Raw genomic sequence first — 20,442 nt, forward strand, 5'->3', positions numbered from 1 at the left:
CAAGGTCATTTGAACAAAGCATTCCACAGTGAATGTTGAGACTTCATTGCAGTGCTCAGAAACAATCCCGAGGTGCTGATACTGTCTTGCTGTGGAACCATCGCTGAAGGTAAACACAATGTCAATTGTTGATACCTGATCACAAGCATTTCAAGGTCTGACCCATAATCTCTTTTTCAACTCAGGGAGTGTACGAGACATCTTGAAAGACTTTCACCATTGACGTCAATATTCACAACGATACAATTGTAGTTGCATTTTATGAGCAAGACTACAGGAATTTCTTGTGTTTTTTTTCCACCCGAGGAGAACTGTCTACGATTCACTTTGTTCCCCTTTGTCTCATCTGTGAAATCCCAGAATCTTTGCAGTCGTGTTCTTCCCTTCAGTTACTGAAGATGTGATACACCATCTCAATGTTATCCCCCATCCCCACTCATGGCCTTCATATTGTTTTTAAGCCCGGTGTTGGCTTAGCAGTTAAGGTGGCTGGCTTAAGAACTTACGGCGTTGAGTTTGAGCCCCTGTCATGCTGTTAAATAACACCAGGTGGGTTGACTCAGCCTGCCATCCTTCCGATGTTGGCAAAATGAACACCAGCTTAATGGCATCAGCGGCACAGCCGTGCTCCCAGCAACGATGCAACTAACAGCCACAGGCTGCGTACGAAATGATGATATTATCTTTGGCCATTTTCTATCCCGTTCCAGTATCACTTGTGGCTGTCGGATGTGGCCTTTTGGACTTGTTGCCTTTTTCATCTGTTTCTCTGCCCCCAACTCTTTCTTGAAGCTGCGATATGTTGTAATCTAAAAGTGCTCTGCAGCTTAGCATCCCAATAAAAACGTTTTGTGGCCCATGCAGATGTACGTCATGTGAGCAAATTTTGTTAATATTGATCTGAGGTTCATTCATCGTGAAGCTTGTACATAAGTCTTGCACAAGTAAGACAAAGACATTAGTGGACAACTGTGTACTTTCGTTTGAATTACGAAGGCACGAGTAGAATGAACAAATACATCCTGTATGTAGCATGTAAGCATCATGAGTCGTCGGTTCAGATCGGAACGCTAAACAGACCAACACGATTATAATTTTGTCCTCTTGTAGTGTCGATGGACAGACGCAACATGAAGAACAAAGGACATTAGGACACAACAATTGAGATACTACTGCAAGATATGGAATTTGAATCTGCAACTTTTTTCCATCATGAGGTGAATAGTTTACCATTTATAATCTTCCATTGCACCAGGCTCAAGATCCTTGGGTGTTGGGTTCAATCCCCTGTCCCTGACATTGCATCAGCGGCACAGCCAAACAGCCAAAGGCTGCAGACGAATGAAGAAAAAGTTCTGTGATAAGGAACTTCAACACTAGGGCAGTTCCATAAATTTGTCAACCAGGAAGTCAATATTTCAAAATGAAATTATCAGCACAAATTATATATCATTTTGAAGGGAATTGTACAAGCTGTTTAAAAATTGTAAATTATAAATGCACTTTTTAAAAAAAAAAAATCTGCACACTTCACAGAAATTTTTAATTGAACTTATGAAGTCTGAAAATTCATTTTTTCTGTGTACGTCCGAACACATGGTATTTTTAAAATTATTCCAAGGTCATTAAGGTGTTGACACTATTTTTTTCATTGTTACTTGTTTTCTACTAAACACTTGTCATATCATGGCCAAATAAAAGTTTCATATTCTCAATCTTCGTGTCTGTGGTATCTGAATAATGTGTCCAAAATGTACGTCCGAAATTATGGAACTGCCCACGAGAGGAAGCCATTAGGCCCATTCAAAGCATTCACCATTATTACCAACCTATGGTTGTTTGTTCTTGTTCTATATTTTTAAAAGCTGGGCTTCAAGCAAGAAAGCAGCACATTTTTAAGTCTTTGGTGTGACTCAGCTGGGGTTCGAACTTCAAACCAGAGACCTCCCAGGCTCAGAGGTGACACTCTAACCATGACACCACCCAAGTCAAGTTGATTTTAAATGTTATTACCCCACGCGTGTGAAACAAAAAGCAGGGTTAAGCAATTGGTTCATGTTTTTTTATATTGTTTTGGATTTTTTATATTACCACTATTAGATCTTTACCTTCCACTTGCTCCATACTAATCAATGTTTCTGATTTTATTTGTTTGCCTTGTTTGCAGATTCACTCTTGCCAACAACAAAGAGGTTATGCCAATGCAGGTGATGACTTTTTCCAAAATTTTACCGGATCCATCAGGGCATATGTCCTTGAGCTTTCTTGCTTGCTTTTGGTTTTGAAATCTCCCACCAATTTCTCCATGCAGGTCTCTGTGCAAAGATAAAGGGAATATGTAGTGATGACTGAAGGAGATTCAAGGACGTGGCATAGAAGGAATGCAGCATTTGAACACAATGTTGGGGGAAAGGTGAGAAATATTATCAGTCTGGATTTGGTTTCTGCCTACTTTTCCATTGTACCAACCCCCTTACAATACTATATTCATACCGAAATTAATTATTTTTCGACTCAAACCCAGTGGGTGAATGCACTGTCGTCCTTAGCTCCCAATCCTGTGTCCAGTCTTCCTCAAGCATTGGGTTTAAGGACTACTAAGAGAAAAAGATGGAGCAGTTTGCAATCAAAACAGCTACTCAAGGTAGGCAAAAGATGTTTGCGTCACTCCAACGTGCCTTGACCAAGCAGGGTCAGAACGCACATCAGACCAGGTCCGTATCCACATGGAGCTTCACAGAGTTTCGAGGCAACAGCACACCAGTCCAATCCAACTCTTGTGTTCAGCTCAAAAGTTTGGAAGACATCCCCGAAGCCTCTGGATATCGAAACTTGTACCTGCTGTTTGTCAAGGGCTATAAAGATCGTATCCATGAAATGCAGGTCTGCTATTGAAGATACTGACTTCTTAATATCAAACAATTTGGATGAATTTATTGCTTTGCCTCCTTATAAACCAAAGTTCAGCTCTTTGTTGTTTTTTGTTTTGCTTTGTTTTTTTTTTGGGGGGGTGGGGTGGCAGGATGGAGGGGATGATTATAGATAATTATTTTATTGTTTGATAAGTGCATGTTCTGTGTAATCTGCTGCTGAGGCTCCCTCCCCATTTGTGCCTGGTGTCTGTCCGAGTAAATCATTGCATTGGATTGTGTGTTCTGATCATTCTGCATGAGTTTAATTATCAGTATCATTATTAAATTGTTAAGTATAAGCATGGAGAAGTCTTTTCTTATTTTGTCATTGTGACTGTCAGTGTAGCAACAACTGTTGAGTTCATGTGTGAAGTGTAACTTCGCACTGGCCAGTTACATTTTGACAATTAATACCATTCATTAGGTTATTCAGAGGTGGAGTCATGCTTGGTGTTGTCTTTTTGCCTGGTGCTGTCATGCCTTTTTGTTTGTCAGGCCTGGTGTTGTCATCCTGATGCAAACACGCTCAATTACACTCAATAAATGCAGATTTGGTAAATCTAAGGAGAGATTTATCTCATATATTGAAAGATGCACTATTACAAATGAGCAATTTCATAGTTAAGCACAATGCAGTTGTATAGATGGCTCGGCCTCTAATATGGCTTTCAAAGTCATGTTTCTGAAAATGAACTGTCCATCCGAAGTTGTCTCACCTAGTTTCTCACCTCACCTACAATAAAATAATTTAACAATATCTAACACTTATAATTTGTGTACATATGTACATTATATTATGTAGAGAATATGAAATTTATAACTCATCAGACAGTTGACATAAGATATAGATTTTAACTTTGCTGTCTCCATTTGAAGACAAAATCTTCTTTTTCTTCTTCTTTTGTATACAGTGCAAGTCTGTGAGTAACATCATTGAGTGAGGGTGTAGCTGTGCCACCGATGCAACACCCTCTGTAGATTAGAGCAGGAATTTGAAACTAGGCCAGGGCGTGGGCAACAGCTCACGTACTACACAATTTTCCATAATGATACTTTATATTTAAATATATTTTAAAATGCATTATCAAATAAGCAGCAACTTTGATTGGTCATGATGACGTAAAATGCCGTAATGTTTTGTCCAAGTACTGCTAAATGGAAGGGTTTTGAAAATTTCAAAAAGGCGATCTGTGTTCTACAGTTTTTGAGTGTATAATTCAATCGAGAAAAAGTAAAGATTTTAAAGGTTGCAGAAAAAAAAACTCGGAACTTTACCGCCGTTGATGCAGCCTCATTTACACCACGTTATTCAACACGTCATATTAGTTCTTAATGCCTGTTGTTTGTGTCCTTTATGACATCCTTAAAAATAATAAGTTTCTTGTTTGGAATGATTTTCAGTTTTGTTTGACTGCTGGATAGGCAGACAGGGTAAAAATTTTTTTATCTCACTCCTCTTTGCGCATGCGCGATCGGGACAAATTCAGAACCAAATTTACGGACTGTCGGAAAAGATAGCTTGCTTACAAGTTTTCCAGTCCAAGTTGACCCAAGCAAAACCAAGTATGACAAAAAAACTCTCATCTTAGTGCTTTGTCTCAATAAATTTGGCGGGCAAGATTGCCTAGATGTACACATGGTAAGCTGTCTGGCCTGCATTGGAGTCTCGGCCCAACTATAAACATCCTGGTGATTAGAGTCATCCTAGCTTGTGTTTTGCATGCAGAGCGAGGTATTAATGTGTGCCCCCGTCCATTGGATGGGCGTTAAGCAGGGTGTCCCGTCTGCCAGCATTAGTTGGTGGACAGTAAAAATCCCATGATGTCCTTTCCTAAGCGTAGGCCAGTTAATGCCAGAACTCTGGCCAAATTGCAAATTCCGGACCTGTACTGAAGGTATCAAGTAGTATCATCCTCTTTTAAGTTTCTTGACACCAGGTTACTCTGTTTGCTATCCAACATTGTTGTTGCTGGTTGCTCTCTAGGCAGCAGCTTCGACACCAGAAACAAATTGACCATGTGGCTTGCATGTTTCATGTGATTGGCCTTCTTCATGAGATTGGCCACCTAAGAAAACTAGAATGGCACTCAGTGAACAGTTTACATTTTGTATCACACTGATAGGCCGGATCTGGATCCGGACCTGAACCAAAATGGAATCGGCTTGTTTTTGTCTCCGACTCAACTCATCCACCATGTTTCATCCAAATCCGTCCTCAATTTTTTGAATGCTATATATAGTTTTTGGTCCGATCTCTCAATGGTGAAGAATCACTTTACAAAATTAAAAACTTCTCGTGTCCAGATCCAGATTTGGATCTTCACCAAAATTGAATCAATTTTGTCCTTGTACACCAAACTTGTCCACCAAATTTTGTCCGAATTCGTCCACAACTTGTTGAGATATCATGCTGTTTATCGTTTTGGGCCAAATCTTCTCACTGGTGAAGAATCACTTTAAAAATTGTAGAATCCGAATCCGTAACTGGACCTTCACGAATATCTAATCAATTCGTCCTTGTTACACAATCCATCTGTCGACCAAGTTTCTTCCGAATCCATCCATACCATTTTGAGATATCCTTCTCACAGACAAGCAGACAGAGGTGAAACCAGAATGGTACTCGGTGGAGTGCATACCCCCCTCCACTAGACTGAACAGTTTACATTTTGTAGCTCATTGAGAGGTCGGATCTGCATCCGGACCTTAACCAAAATCTAATCAGCTGGTTCTTGTCATTTACCCATATCATCCACCAAGTTTTATTATAACCCATCCACAACTTTTTTAAATATCAAAATATCCTCAATTGAGAGGAATCACCTAAATTATTGTCGTATCCTACTCCGGATCTTCACCAAAATCATATCAGTTCTTCTGTACTATAGTTCAGAGAGAAATTTGCATTATGCTTGCATCAAAAAAATTTCAACATTGACTACTTCTCAAGCATGCAATCTAACTAATAAGACATATCCCTGGAAGCGATGTCTCAACTTCTTTCACATAAAAGAAAGATTAGAACAATATTCATTATTTTGCTCAAACCACAAATCAACTGTAATCAATATGCCAAAAGTGGGTGCAGTGGTAGATTTCAATGATATAAATAAATCCATAAAGCATCCATTCGTGATATATGTCGACTTTGAAAGCATTCTCGAAAAAAGATAGACACTACTTCTCCAAATCCAAATCAATCCTACACCAAGCCATATCAATAGCATTCTCCTTTTGGGTTCTGTTATTATATCAAATCATCTGTTGGACACCAATATAAGAAATTAGAAATGTACAGAGGAGAAGATACCCCTCAAGAGTTTGTAAAACGATAAGAAAAAGATTGTATCCAACTAACAGAAGTCATGCAAAAAACTTATAAACCAATGAAATTAACACAAGATGAGGACGAAGAGTTTAAGAACTCCAACATATATTATCTTTGTCAAGATGTAATCAGGAAAGAACCAAAAGTTAGAGAACATAGTCATCTTACTGGTAAATATAGAGGATCTGCTCATCAAAGTTGTAATTGGTTCACGAAAAAATATTTTCACGAAAAAAATAAGTGACCACTATATTCGTTATTGTTGTCTGTCTGTCTGTCTGTCTGTCTGTCTGTCTGTCTGTCTGTCTGTCTGTCTGTCTGTCTGTCTGTCTGTCTGTCTGTCTGTCTGTCCCGAGCACAGCTCCGTGGGTTTTGATCCGATCCTGATAAAATTTTGGTGGAAGGTTTATATCATGATCTAGTTGTGTTTTCTGAAAATGGGCATGGTGCACCCATTATGGGCGGAGCCATGCCCAAAAAACATGTGTTTTTAGGGGGTAGCCGATTTCAATTTGCATCTTCTCCAAGGGGGTTTGTCGAATCTGGCAGGGGTTTTGGTATTTGGTTAGCCCAATGGCACCTGCATAGCCCCACGGAGCTCGATTTTTCATTTTTGTCCCAAGGTCAAGGCCACAAGGTCACAAACTTAGAAAATTGCGAATTTTGACATTAAAAAAATTTCTTCTCCGAGGGGTTTGTCGAATCTGGCAGGGATTTTGGTATTTGGTTAGCCCAATGGCACCTGCATAGCCCCACAGAGCTCGATTTTTCATTTTCATCCCAAGGTCAAGGCCACAAGGTCACAAACTTAGAAAATTGTAAATTGTGTTTTTAGGGGGTAGCCAATTTCAATTTGCATCTTCTCCTAGCGGGTTTGTCAAATCTGGCATGGGTTTCGGTATTTGGTTAGCCCAATAGCACCTACATAGCCCCACGGAGCTCGATTTTTCATTTTCGGCCCAAGGACAAGAAGGTCAAGGTCACAAGGTCATAAACTTAGAAAATTTCGAATTTTGACATAAAAATCATACGACCGCCCAAACTTTGAGAGCTTGGATGACAATATTTTTTATGCATAATCTTGAGGTCATTCCCTACCTAAAGTCTTGAAACCATTTTGCTCTATCTTGAACACCTTGCCCGTGGCGCCCCCTTCAAGTTTATTTTTACGCTGATTTCATCAAAGTATGGATAACCCGAGGAGTGTGAAATGCCATATAGCCTATATGACGTTATATTGTTCCTGGAATGTTCCAGGGGAAGTTTTGCACCAAAGATCATAATCCTTGACCTTGACCTTTAAAGTTCACAAAGGTCAAATTTTCAAAGTTGTGGGAATCGAACCGGGTTTTCGACCTTCTTCGATGAACTAACTCCAATAAGCGAGAGCACACATCCTGTTTCCTTATTTTAATGTCCACAACATTGTTTTGTGACCTTTAAAGGTTATGCAAAGTCAAATTTTTAAAGTTGTTGAACGAAACCGGGTTTTCGCCATTTTGCAGCTAATAACCCGTCACCCGTAGCACATCATGTTGATCATTTTTATAACTTGGTCAAACATTATCACATTGTCTCATCCTTGACTTCTGAAACAATCTACATCATCAAATACCGCTCGTGAACCATCGTCGTCTTCAGACTTGTCTCAATTTTAAACTCCCTACTTTCATTCAAGTCTTTCTTCACAACAACGCCAACTATGATGCACATTTATTCATAAGCGAACTTCCAAAGACACCTGGGGACATCCTGTTTCTGTCATTCCTACCACAGCCCAGAAGTACATATCATTCACAAAATCAATCCCAACAACTCACAAAACTAATATTTCTAGAAGGATTTCTAGATTCATTCAAATTTATGCCAAATAATTTATCAACATTAGCCTCAAGTCTAAAAGCATATCCAAATCTCCAAAATAATTTCTTAAATAAAGAGGAAGCAAGCCTAGTGTCGGATGAAGCAAGCACCGTTGAGCTCTTATCACGGAAGTGTGTTTACCCATTTGACTCGATGCACAACTTTGGAGGATTTGAGCAAACACAACTCCTTTAAAAGGAAGGCTTCTACAATGCACCGAATAAAACTCATATTAGTGATGAAGACTACCAACATGCACAAAACATTTGGGAAAAAATTTAACATGAAAAAAAATCTTGGCAAACATCACGACTTGTATCTTAAGACTGATGTTTTGTTATTTACCTCCGCCGTCGAAGGTGAAGGAGGTTAAGCTTACACCCCTCTCTGTCTGTTTGTTTGTTTTTCTGTGTGCAGGATAACTAAAAACGTTCTGTTTGGATCCGGATGAAATTTGGTGGACACGTTGCGTGTGTGACAAGGAAAAATTGGTTCAATTTTGGTGAAGATCCGATTCCGGATCTGGATATGATAATTATTTAATTTTTAAAGTGATTCTTCACCATTGAGAGACAGGGCCAAAAACGATATAGTACTGTATAGCATGATATTTCAAAAATGTATTGGGCCTGATATGTTCCAGTGGATCAGGGATTACGTGGCAGCAGTATGCGCTCCACCGAGTGCCCTTCCAGTTAGCGAATGTATTTGAAGCATTCAGAAATGTCTGTCAGAAAACTAATTCGTATGGATTAGACCCTGATCATTATTATACAGCTCCTCGTCTAGCTTGGAGTGCTTTGCTAAAGATGACTAAACAACCTCTCAAATTAATTTCTGATGTAGATATGCTGTTGATGACATTGAAAACTAAAAGAGGAGGAATATCACAAGTCTGTTCAAAAAGATGTGCGAAAGCAAACAATAAATATCTCTCTGATTATGATGCTTTGAAAGATAGTTCTTATTTAATGTATTATGATGCTAACAATCTCTATGGATGGGCGATGTGTCAAGCTCTACCATGTGGAGGATTCAAATGGGTACGGGAAAATAATTATGAACAAATATTTACAAAAATATCATTATCTCTACCCAGAAGGAAATGGATGAAGCAAAAGTTGGATATTACTTTAAAGTGGATTTAAAATATCCTGAAGAACTCCACAATGTTCACAAAGACATACCATATGCTCCCAATAAAGAAAAACCAAAAAAACAATGGCTCAGCAATTATCAACAATCGTGTTTTACTAGCTCTTCTCGAGCATGTACACCAACAGAAAAGCTTTTAACGACATCATATGATCAAGCCAATTATGTATTACACCAAAGAAACCTGAGGCAATTAATATCAGTTGAATTGAAAATAAAGAAAACTATATGTCGACTCCAATACTCAAATGTGAACAGTTGCGAAGAGCAACTTCGAGAAAGACATATAAAATAATGAATAATGCTGCATTTGTCAAAACGATGGGAAATGGAAGAAACAGTAAAACTAGGACACTCGGTAGAGCACATACCTCTACCATGTAATGCCTGATCCATGAGAACATATTGGACCAAATACATTTTTGAAATATCATGCTATACATTACAACATTGTTTTTGGCCCTATCTCTCAATGGTGAAGAATCACTTTAAAAATTAAATAATTCTCGTATCCAGATCCGTATTCGGATCTTCACCAAAATCGAAACAATTTGTCGTGGTCACACCGCATTTTCATGGTCACACCAACCTGTCCACCAAGTTTTATCCGAATCCGTCCATAACTTTTTGAGATATCCTGCACATAGACAGACAGACAGACAGACAGACAAACAGACAGAGAGGGGTGAAAACATAACCTCCTTCACCTTCGGTGGTGGAGGTAAATATAAGACTTACTACATCTTGGAAACAAGCATCGAAATTAATTAATAGACCCAACTTTAAACGAGTTGAGACATTCTCTAAGAACTTTTGTGCTATTCATATGAAGTCGGAAAGCATTGTGATGGAGGAACGTATTTATGTTGGAATATCAGTTTTTGACTTGTCGAAGTTGTTGATGTATGACTATTTTTACAACAACTTAAAGAAGAACTCTGATGAAAGAGTTAATCCACTTTATATGGATAGATAGTTTTATATTGGATATCAAGAAAGAAGATGTTTATGAGGATATGATGAAAGACATAAACATTTATGACACAAGCAACTGTGAAAAAGATAATCGACTATTTTCTACAAAAAAAACAAAAAAGTTATTGGAAAATTTAAAGATGAGGTGGAGGGGGGGGGGGCAGATAATGAGTGAATTTGTGGGACTAAGAGCAAAGTCTTATGCTTACAAGTATAGTGGTTCTAAAAGTGATAAAAAGTTCAAAGGGATAAAGAAGAATGTCATCAAAGACTATAAATTTTAAGCATTATTATGATTGTTTAGTTTTAAAGAAAGAAGAGTAGAGGAAGATGTAGAGTATTAGAAGTTATAAGAATCAGATATATTCAGAACAATAATAAATAAAAGACATTGGGAGAATTTGATGATAAGAGATTATATTGTAGAATGGAATTAATACTTTATCATATGCATGCAAGTGTTAATACATAATTTATAATACAAGTTTTTCCTTAATAAATGAGCCGCTACACGTCTGAAGATTTTAATGAATTTTCTGGTGAAGAACTTGGTCCAGAAGACAGCTATGAAAATGACAGCTTATGTTCAAATGTTATTTATTAAAGCAAAGGTAGGGCTGTGCGAGGTAGAACGGGCGCATGGCGTGAAAAGTTACATGCCAAGCTTTGGGGGAGTGGAAGCTCCGGGGTTACTTGAGGTACCACAAGCCCCCAGTATGAATATGTCAGAATGTGTGCAGGGTGTCGGTAACATGGCGTGGATGAGCACACGAGAAGGTACAGGTTGTGCACCGAACCAGATAGGAGTGATAAATTATTTGGGTGAGTGGCTTGGGCCCCGTGGGTGTAGCGCACCGTCGGAATCTGTGGGGTCTGCCCCTGCATTGGTTCCCCAAGGACTGGTGGGTGGGGTTAGAAACCTTGGAAGCCGGACGGTGCCATTAGGCCAAAGGCACATTTGCCACGGCGGCCGTGGGGTCGACAAAATCTACAGCCATTAGCAATTATAGGGTGGCCGCAGTATTTCCACAGTCACACAATGTAGCAGTCACATATGTTTTTATTTTTCGGGTGGCCGCACGGGGTATTTATAAATTGTGGAGACCGAAAACGTGGGGGTGCCGTACGGTCTTTGATTTGATGTCACACGGTGACCTTAGGGCGTTCCTGCGGCGGCCATAGAATTTTCAAGGCAGACGCAAGGTGCCCGCAAGGCGACCGCAGGGGGACCGCAGGCCAGACGGACGGGAACGAGTGGGTTTTTTTTTTACCAGTTCTTTTGTTTCGGTTTGTCGAATTGCTACGGCGAACGTAGAAATGAAAAAAGTTATAACTCTGCACTATAATTCCACGGCGACCGCTACGGCCTGTAAAAGATAGCCAAATGGCGTAGGGCCACCCTGAGGCCACCTCAGAAACTCTGCGGCTGCCGCACATTTCTGTCAATTCTGAGGGCGTACGGCCACCGTATCCTCACCGTCGAGCAAATGTGACTTAGTCTTAGCTCCATATGACAGGAAAACTGACCTGAGGGCATATTTGGTGCAATTTAACCACATGTCCAGGGGTTATGGTTGGAGCATGACCGAAAGTGGGATACATCTCATTGCGACACTGCGTGGCGCGGCGGCAGAGGTCCTGATCCTGACCATTATGCCACCAGGAGCAATCACACTCGCAGACCTCCATTCGGCTCTAAACAATCGATTTGGTATGCAACAGCAGAGTGAACTTGTTAAAGCTCAGCTCATCAGTCGTAAACAGAAACCCAATGAAACCATGTGGGATTTGGCTTGTGACATTTGCCGCACAGTTGGGATAGCAAGTGCGAACATGGCAGCACCCTACCAGGAAGACCTTGTGCTGGACGATTTTATCCAGGCTGTCGCGGGCACTGACTCTGATGGTATTGTTGACTCTGCTGACGCCATTGCGCCAAGAAACCCTCCAAAAGGTGGCCACCACTGCCGCCTGATGAAAGGCATCAAGGCCGCTGGCATGAGGGTCTGAGCACCATGCAATAACCATTCGACAGGTTTGCCCCACAAAAAGTGATGGGCCCAGAGCTGGGGCCGATCCTAAGACATGAGCAGAACTGGAGGGAATGGTTTGGGACATGGTGGACTGCCGGTTGGCAGGATCTGAACCATGGCAGGCAGCTTAAATGATGACACCCGGTAGGCCAGTGATGAATACCCTAACTCGGAGCATAAGGGGGGGGGGCGAATTTGGAATTCCGGAGGCATACACCTTACCAAGTTAGGTGTTATAATTGCGGATGAACAGGCCACCTGTTGCGGGAGTGGAGGTCCCTGTGCAGGGAGAGACCCCTACATTCTGAGCCACCAACTCCGCCTTGACCAGACTAACTCTCCCCCCCCCCCCACCAGCAAGGCCCAGGGGAAACTAGTGAGTGCCGAGTATATAGGGCCATGTTGTTTGACAGAGGCAGATTAAAAAGAGCCCTCATCGTTGCGACAGGTCGTATATTGTGGCCTAATTGGCACTGCTAACCTGAAAATTAGATGGAAAAATGCCGGTGTAGGGGTAGACACCGTTGTGGACACAGGAACAAGCGCCACAATCATCAGCCTGTTGGGATGTTGACCTTAATTCGAGCAGACGGTTGGGATGATATCCACCGTCTGAAAAATCAGTTTGCAGCTAGCAACAAGGGCAATGGCCCCCATCATAGGGCGTGGTTTTGTGACCCTTAAATTGGGTTTGCTAGAGAAGAGAGTAGCAGTTTGGGTAGCGGAGGTGTGCGACCCATGTCTAATGGGGTTAGATGTGCTAACCGCCAGTGAGTATAAAATTGACTTTGGCTGAAAGGTCATGCAGGTGGGCGTGGAAGAGTTGCCATTGGGGGGGGGGCATAAGTACAGATGACATGTGGAGCTTGAGGCTCCTGACTCCATGACTATCCCTCCGGGTGCTGAGGCGATAGTCCCGGTATAATGGCGGGCTCACCGAACCTGGTGGGAACCCTGTGTTTTGGTTGAACAGCTGGTGGGGCATCAACCCCGGGTTTGGTTGTGGGCCGCACCCTTGTAAATACTGGCGAGCCTGTTGTGGCCATCAGGGTAACGTGAGCACGGAACCGTGCACTATCGGTCAGGGCACAAAGGTAGTAGACTGCACCCCAGTTATGCAAGTCGCAAAGCTGAGGGACGATAACATCCAGTCGGACCAACCCTGGGGGAGGGAGGCGTGAGGGGTGGTCTCTAGCATGTAATAGGAATTGGCCCAATCCCATCTGTGAGATGTTAAACGGGAGTAGCGTAGATTTCAAGGAGGCCCAGCATGAAACCTTACACAAACTAATCGACCGATATTTGGAAATCTTCTCTTTGTCACCCAAGGATATTGGATATACGGGCCTGGTGAAACATCAGATCCACACCAGTGAGGCCCGGCATATTTGTCAGCCTACTCGATGGCTCCCCTGGAGCAAGATGGAAGAGGCTGATGAGCAGGTAGAAAAGATGCTCGATGCAGGTGTCGTCGAGCCCTCAGGGAGTCTTTGGATGTCACCGGTTGTGTTGGTTAAAAGAAAGATGGGACCACGCAGTCCTGCATGGACTATCCCCAACTTAACAACGTGACACTATACCCTGCCTAGATTGACGATACCCTCGATGCCATTTCAGGTTCTAAATGGTTCTCAACTTTGGACCTCAAGAGTGGGTATTGGCACGTGAAGATGGATAAGAAAGGGAAGGAGAAAGCGGCATTCTCGACAGGGAAGGGACTGTATCATTTCACTGTAATGCTGTTCGGTTTGTTTAACGCCCCCGTCACCTTTCAACGATTGATGGAGCGTGTGCTAGGCAGCCTGCCATGGCAATCATGCCTAGTGTACCTGGATGACATCCTGGTACATGATAAAACATTCCCCTAGGCAATAGCTAATTTGGACCAGGTGTTTGGGCGTCTCAGACAGGCATAGTTGAAGTTGAGTCCGGGGAAATGTACTTCGTTCGCGAAAGAAGTGGCTTATTGCAGACACGTGATAGGTCGCGATGGGGTGAAAACTGACCCAGGTAAGATCACGGTGGAAGAGGAGTGGCCTGTGCCTCGTAACATCAAGGAAGTGCGGGGCTTTTTAGGGCTCTGCTCCTACTACCGGCGCTTTGTGGCAAAATTGCAGAAATAGCCAGACCCCTTCGTCGGCTTATGGAGAAGGGGACACAATTTAATTGGAGAGAGGAGTGCAAATATGCAATGATGCCTTCCTCAAATTAACGGGGTGTTTGACATTCACACCAGTTTTAGCATACCCCACCGATGATGGGATATTCACCCTGAACATGGATGCAAGCCAGAATGGATTGAGGGTAGTCTTGTCTCAGACACAGGGGGTGTGGAACAATTGATCACGTATTACAGTCAGGCCATGAGGAAGCCCGAACGAAAATATTGCGTCACTCGTTAAGAGTTATTTGCTCTGCTGTCTGCGATGAACCATTTCCACCCAAACTTGTATGGGCGGAAATTTTAGGTTTGTACAGACCATTCCTCCTTGCAATGGCTCTTATGGTTCAAGGAACCTGAGGGACAAATGGCAAGGTGGTTGGAAAAGTTGCAGCCATACGATTTTAATGTGACCCATCGAGCCGGGAAGGTTCATGGAAATGCTGATGCACTCTCGATGCCCTTGTCGGGGAGAAAACTGTAAATTCTGTATGAGGCGTGAGGACAGAGACCATTTGGCAGACTCTTCCCATAAGATCCTAGCCCGTGAAGCCCAGGTGGTAGACCCAGTGTTGCCACTAACCACAGACGAGGAATTTGTATTCCAGAGGAGGAAAGACGATGCCTTGACTGCCAAAAAGGGACTGGCACAGAAGATGAAGACCCCTCTTCACTTGCATCAAGTGGGGCCCCCCTTGAGTTTGTGGCTATGGACATCTTAGAACTACTGCCCCCCACTCACCAAGGTAATAGGTACATCATCGTAATTATGGACTATTTCAATAAATGGCCAGAGGCCTATGCACTCCCCAACCACGAAACAGGGATTGTGGCACTGGCCTTCGTGAAAGGATTTGTATGTTGGCATAACATTCCGGAGGAACTGCACACAGAGGAACCTGGTCGTGGTCTGCTTTGAGGGAGGATATCTTCTCCCCTTGTTCCTGGAGGAGGCCATCCTGATCCTTACATCGGGTCTCAAGACATTCAACAAGCTCAGTCATAATGTCTCTTACCATTTCCTCTGTCTGTTTGCTCCTCTTTACCTAGTTTAATTAATCCTTCACCCATTCCATCTTCCTTTGTGTTTCCGTTCATTCCTCCTTTGCTATCTCAAAACCCTCTTTCTCTTCTCTTCCTCATGTTTCATTAGTCATTTGTTCATTTCTTGATTTCTCATCTCTACTTTTCATCCCATTTATTTTACTGTTTTTGTCATCTCTTCTTGTCTTCCGACCGAGTCTACCTACTTCCTGCTTGACTGCTGTTATTTTGTTTGTCACTTCTTCCTTACCCACCTCCATTGCGGTCCAAACACCCTTCACACTCTCCTTCACCTCGTACATTTACTCTCGTACTGTCTGGATCTTGTCTGACATCGTCTGGCCCATCTTTTGCATATCGGCCTTTTCCTCTACAAGCCCAGCGTCCAGGCTTTGCTGCCCCACCTTTACCTTTTCCAGCTCTGTCTTCATCTCCTTCTGACCCGCCTTCATGTCCTCCCTGATTCCATTGCTCATCCTTTGCATATCAGCCTTCGTTTCTTGCATATCCCCAGCCAGTTTCTCTTGTCCCACTTTCATATCACCCATCATCCGAGTCATGATTTCCACAAACTGGTTCATCTTAAGTGGCTTTGGTGAGGCTGATCTGCTGCTATCAGGTATGGGAGCATGTGCCAGAACAGCGCGTCGCTGCGTCCACTTTCCGCCGGTACTCCAGGGGCCTCCGTCTGGCCATCCCCCAGGCAGATGCCAGGCCCATCCCCATCTCCTTGAGATGATGGTCAACCTGCTGCAACCATGAGGCACGTGGTCGGCCCACTGGCCTCCTCCACTCATGAGACTCCCTCGCTGAGAGAATCTGGTGAGCAGGATCAGCGTCAGGAAAACGAGCCACATGTCCATACAGCCGCAGCTGACGCTCACGGACTATGCAGGTAACAAATCTCATCCGAGTCTCTCTCAGCAACCGCTCGTTGGACACAAAATCCGACCAGCGATAGCCAAGGATTCTCCGAAGAGACCTGGTACCAAAGGAATTAAGTCTCCGTCTCAGATCCTTGGTCAAAGTCCAAGTCTCGCACCCATAGAGCAAGACTGGAAGTACCAAGGACCTGAAGACTCGGACTTTCGTCCTCCCGCACAGGTACCGGCAGCGCCACACCCCATGATCCAGTGAATCCATGACTCCCCAGGCCCGACCCAGACGTCTATTGACCTCCGGCTCACAACCTGCGGAGACATGAATATCACTGCCAAGGTAAGTGAATCTATCCACGACCTCAACATCCTCACCACAAACAGACACAGACAGGACAGCAGCATCCAAGATGTCACCGAAAGCCTGGATCTTTGTTTTGACCCAAGAAATCCGTAATCCCAACGGCTCCGACTCCTCATTCAGCATCTCGAGGGCCCCCAAGAGGATGTCTAAAGTCTCCGCAAAGATGACTGCATCATCTGCAAAATCAAGGTCCGAGATCTTGACATTGCCAAACGATGCACCGCAACTTGATCTCTCCGACATCCTCCCAAAAATCCAGTCCATACAAGTGTTGAAAAGTGTGGGGGCAAGTACACATCCCTGACGAACTCCAGTAACAACTGGAAATAAGTCAGAGGCGGTACCATCACACTTCACAGCACTCTCAGTACCAGAGTAGAGTTCAGACATCAGATCGATCAGTTTCGGTGGCACCCCACGAAGACCAAGAATCCTCCAGAGGACATCCCGATTCACTGAATTGAACGCTTTACAGAGATCAACATAGGCTGGAAGCAGCCCCTGCCGAAACTCTCGTCTGCGTTCAGTGAGGACACGAAGAGCAAGGATACGGTCAATCGTTGACCTCTTTGGTGTAAAGCCTGACTGCTCTGGACGCTGGTGCTCAAGCAGATGGTGGCGAACCCTATCAAGAATTATCCGAGCAAAGACCTTGCCCGGCACTGAGAGCAGCGTCACCCCTCGGTAGTTGTTGCAGTCTTGGCGATCACCCTTCCCTTTCCAGAGAGGGACAACAAGGCCCCTCTTCCAGTCAGTTGGGATGATGCCTGTGTTCCAGGCAGAGCACAAAACTGCATGCAACGACGCGAGTGCAGCATTTCCACCAGCCTTGAGAAGTTCAGCATGGATGCCACAGATCCCTGGAGCTTTGCCCCGTTTCAACTGGTTCACCGCAGCCCGTGTTTCCACAAGCGATGGTGGACCACAGTTGATTCGAGGGTCAGCAACAGGGATTGTAACACCCTTGACGTCCAACTCGACAGCTGGGGGATCAGCCTGGTACAACCGCTCAAAGTAACCGGCCCAGCGGGCCTTCACTTCAGACTCCTCTGTCAAGAGCCTACCACTCTCTGCTCGAACTGCAGTGCTCCGAGGGATGGGCTTGGATGAACGTAATGCGCGAATTCCCCTGTAAGCGGGACGACAATCACCTGTCCACAGGTGATGCTCTACCCCCTCACAGATTCCTCGCACATAGGCCTCCTTGTCCACCCTCAGTGCACGTACAGTTTTACGCCTCAGCTCCCTGAACAGCTCAGCTCTGCCATTCAGCCTGGCCCTGCGACTCTGGTCAATGGTATCCAGTGTCCCTTGAGAGACAAAATTCTTCTTTGCCCTGCGGTGAACTCCAAGGCATCCACCGGCAACATCAAGGACGGTGGTCTTGAAGGTGCTCCACAACTCTTCAGGAACCACCAAAGCACCCAGACCTCACAAGTGTCCACTCAGCCTGTTCGCAAACTCCTCAGCTACTCTCTCATCCCTGAGCTTGGCAACATCCAGCCTAGGCTGGGATGGTACCATTCTCCAGGATTTAAGGTGCAGCTTTAGAGTTGCTACAACAAGCCTGTGGTCAGTATTGAGGAACTGAGCACTCCAGTAGACCCTGCAGTTCTGGATCATCCTCCAACGACCGTCAATGAGGACATGGTCAATCTCCTTTGCCACACCGCCAGCGTTGGAATACCAAGTCCAGCGATGAGCTTGCGGGCGCTGAAACCATGAACCAGCCACCCTAAGTCCATGACTTCTTGCAAAGTCAAGGAACTTAGTGCTATTCTGGTTCATAGTTCCTGACCCATGGGGACCAACACACACCTCATAACCATCCCTATCAGTTCCAGTCGATGCATTGAAATCCCCCAAGACTAGAAGTGTATCTCGTCTGGGGCACTGATCAACCACAGACTCGAGTGTGGCGTAGAATGCATCCTTCACGGTAAGATCACTCGCCTCAGTCGGAGCATAAATAGAGACCAGGGAAATGACACCTAAGGAGTGACAAATCCTTAATCTCATAATACGCTCGTTGACCGGTGTTACCTCAATTATCATTGGGGTCAGCTTATTGGACACAGCTACAGCAACTCCTTGGGTATGGTAACCATCAGAGCGACCAGACCAATAGTAGGTGTAACCACCCACCATTATCTCGCCGCAATCCGGTCTCCGAACCTCAGAGAGAGCTGCAATCCCGATGTCCAAACGCTTGAGCTCAGATGATAACAGAGACAGGTGATCATCCTCTCTTAGGGATAGGACATTCCAGGCACCCACCCGAAGGGACCGCCTCAGGTTAACCCAAGGAGACCGCCGTCTGGTGGACGACACCTCAGCACCACTCCGACACACTCTCCCGCAATCTGACCCAGGGATGTTACCCCGTGGTTTCCCTCCTATCAAAGATTGGGGGTCCCGAAGGCTTTGCCCCAATCCCATCATCCAGTGAGCTGCCCTGCGAAGGGAAGCTGCACAGGAGGTACTCCCACGGAGTGGGTTTTCAGATTTTTTTGCGTTTTTGCGTTTTGCGGAATGAAGCGTTTTACGGTGGCTGGAGTGCAAATCCTGCCACCAACCTCCTAATAAGAAGTAACCCAACTGCAGGAGGACGTCCGCAGACACAGTTGGGCACTAGATATGGATGGCCGTTGGCTCACAAGGAGCTCCTCCGCCCTTTGACAGGTTTTGTTTTTAATCCTGCTGGGTGTCCATATCCAAACACCCTCCTCACCAGAAAACCTGGTGGGGGAGACGGTTTAGTCGCCGACAACCCGACCATGGAACAGGTTAGTACAGGTTTACATGGTACCTGTAGCAGGTCACAGATCGAACCTGACCTGCTGCTATGTGATGTGGATTCCAGGGGAAGCGCGACATCCTCTGGGAGGGGGATTTGGCAGTGCCCCCCCCCAAGCATTGTCAATGTCTCTGCTGCTGCGACAGTTTTTTTTCCGAGTATTCCTCCATGGAACTATCTTCCTCAAAACTGCTGTGTTGGACGATGGATGCTTCTAAAATTAATACACCCACCTGGACCAGCTAATCTTGGTCCACCATGGTCCGCACAAATAATAAAATAAAATTTTCACCCTCACATGCTCTTAATTTTGGGGGTGCATTAAGCACACCCCAGGTCCAAATCCGACTCCTGACACCAAAATGGTTGTGGACCCAGGGTCGCAGGGGAACCATGAGGGAGGGGCTGTCTCAGGTTCCTCTCCGGACTCACTGGAAATTGCAGGTCGTCGCACACGAATAACTTTGTGTTGTGGCAGGTCGCTAATCGACCGCGAATGCCAATAACTTGACCACGTGATTTTGGGTCCTCCATCTAATAATCATTTACTGAGAACACGTGACCTCCTTATCGGGGAATCACGGCCTTGGTACGTCCTTGCGTTATTTAGATTACCTACCAGATTAGATGCAGCTGAGCGGAGCTGCTAAGTATATACCGGCTGTTGAACACATTCTTGGGGAATAATGTCCTGGCTAAGCTAGGGTGTGGGCCATACTGGACCAATGGGGGAAAGGATAGAAATGAGCAGGGAACATTTCTACAAACACATTTATTAAAACCAGGATGCGAGGAAAGTTATGTGGCACGGTATATTGATTTATTGCGAATGTACAGCAGGAAAAGCAAGGAATTTATGGGATGTGGCAAAAGGCAAACAATATTACAAAAGAAGACAGTGCAGAGTTATCCCGAAGGTTCTTATACAGTCC

The 20,442-nt window shown here is 44.3% G+C and overlaps 1 protein-coding gene and 1 long non-coding RNA gene across 6 annotated transcripts in view; one reads left to right on the forward strand and one right to left on the reverse strand.

Moving 5' to 3' along the window:
- Positions 1-1,895: 1,895 nt before the first annotated feature.
- LOC147031743 (uncharacterized) overlaps positions 1,896-20,442 on the reverse strand; it is a 48,901-nt gene continuing 30,354 nt past the window's right edge. Inside the window, exon 3 of the long non-coding RNA XR_015054093.1 lies at positions 1,896-2,315. This is a non-coding gene — a long non-coding RNA (uncharacterized LOC147031743). The remainder of the gene's footprint in view (positions 2,316-20,442) is intronic.
- LOC147031744 (sterol 26-hydroxylase, mitochondrial-like) overlaps positions 2,317-20,442 on the forward strand; it is a 48,776-nt gene continuing 30,650 nt past the window's right edge. For all 5 annotated transcript variants that reach the window (XM_085866769.1, XM_085866775.1, XM_085866797.1 and 2 more), the window contains exons 1-2: positions 2,317-2,413; positions 2,550-2,883. In XM_085866769.1, coding sequence (XP_085722895.1) covers positions 2,611-2,883 — 273 coding nt within the window. In that variant the 5' untranslated portion in view covers positions 2,317-2,413; positions 2,550-2,610. The remainder of the gene's footprint in view (positions 2,414-2,549; positions 2,884-20,442) is intronic.

This window comes from Eptatretus burgeri, chromosome 2 (assembly GCF_056783735.1).
Source record: "Eptatretus burgeri isolate ZD-2024b chromosome 2, Ebu_testis_v1, whole genome shotgun sequence".
In the NCBI taxonomy this organism is placed as follows: Eukaryota; Metazoa; Chordata; class Myxini; order Myxiniformes; family Myxinidae; genus Eptatretus; species Eptatretus burgeri.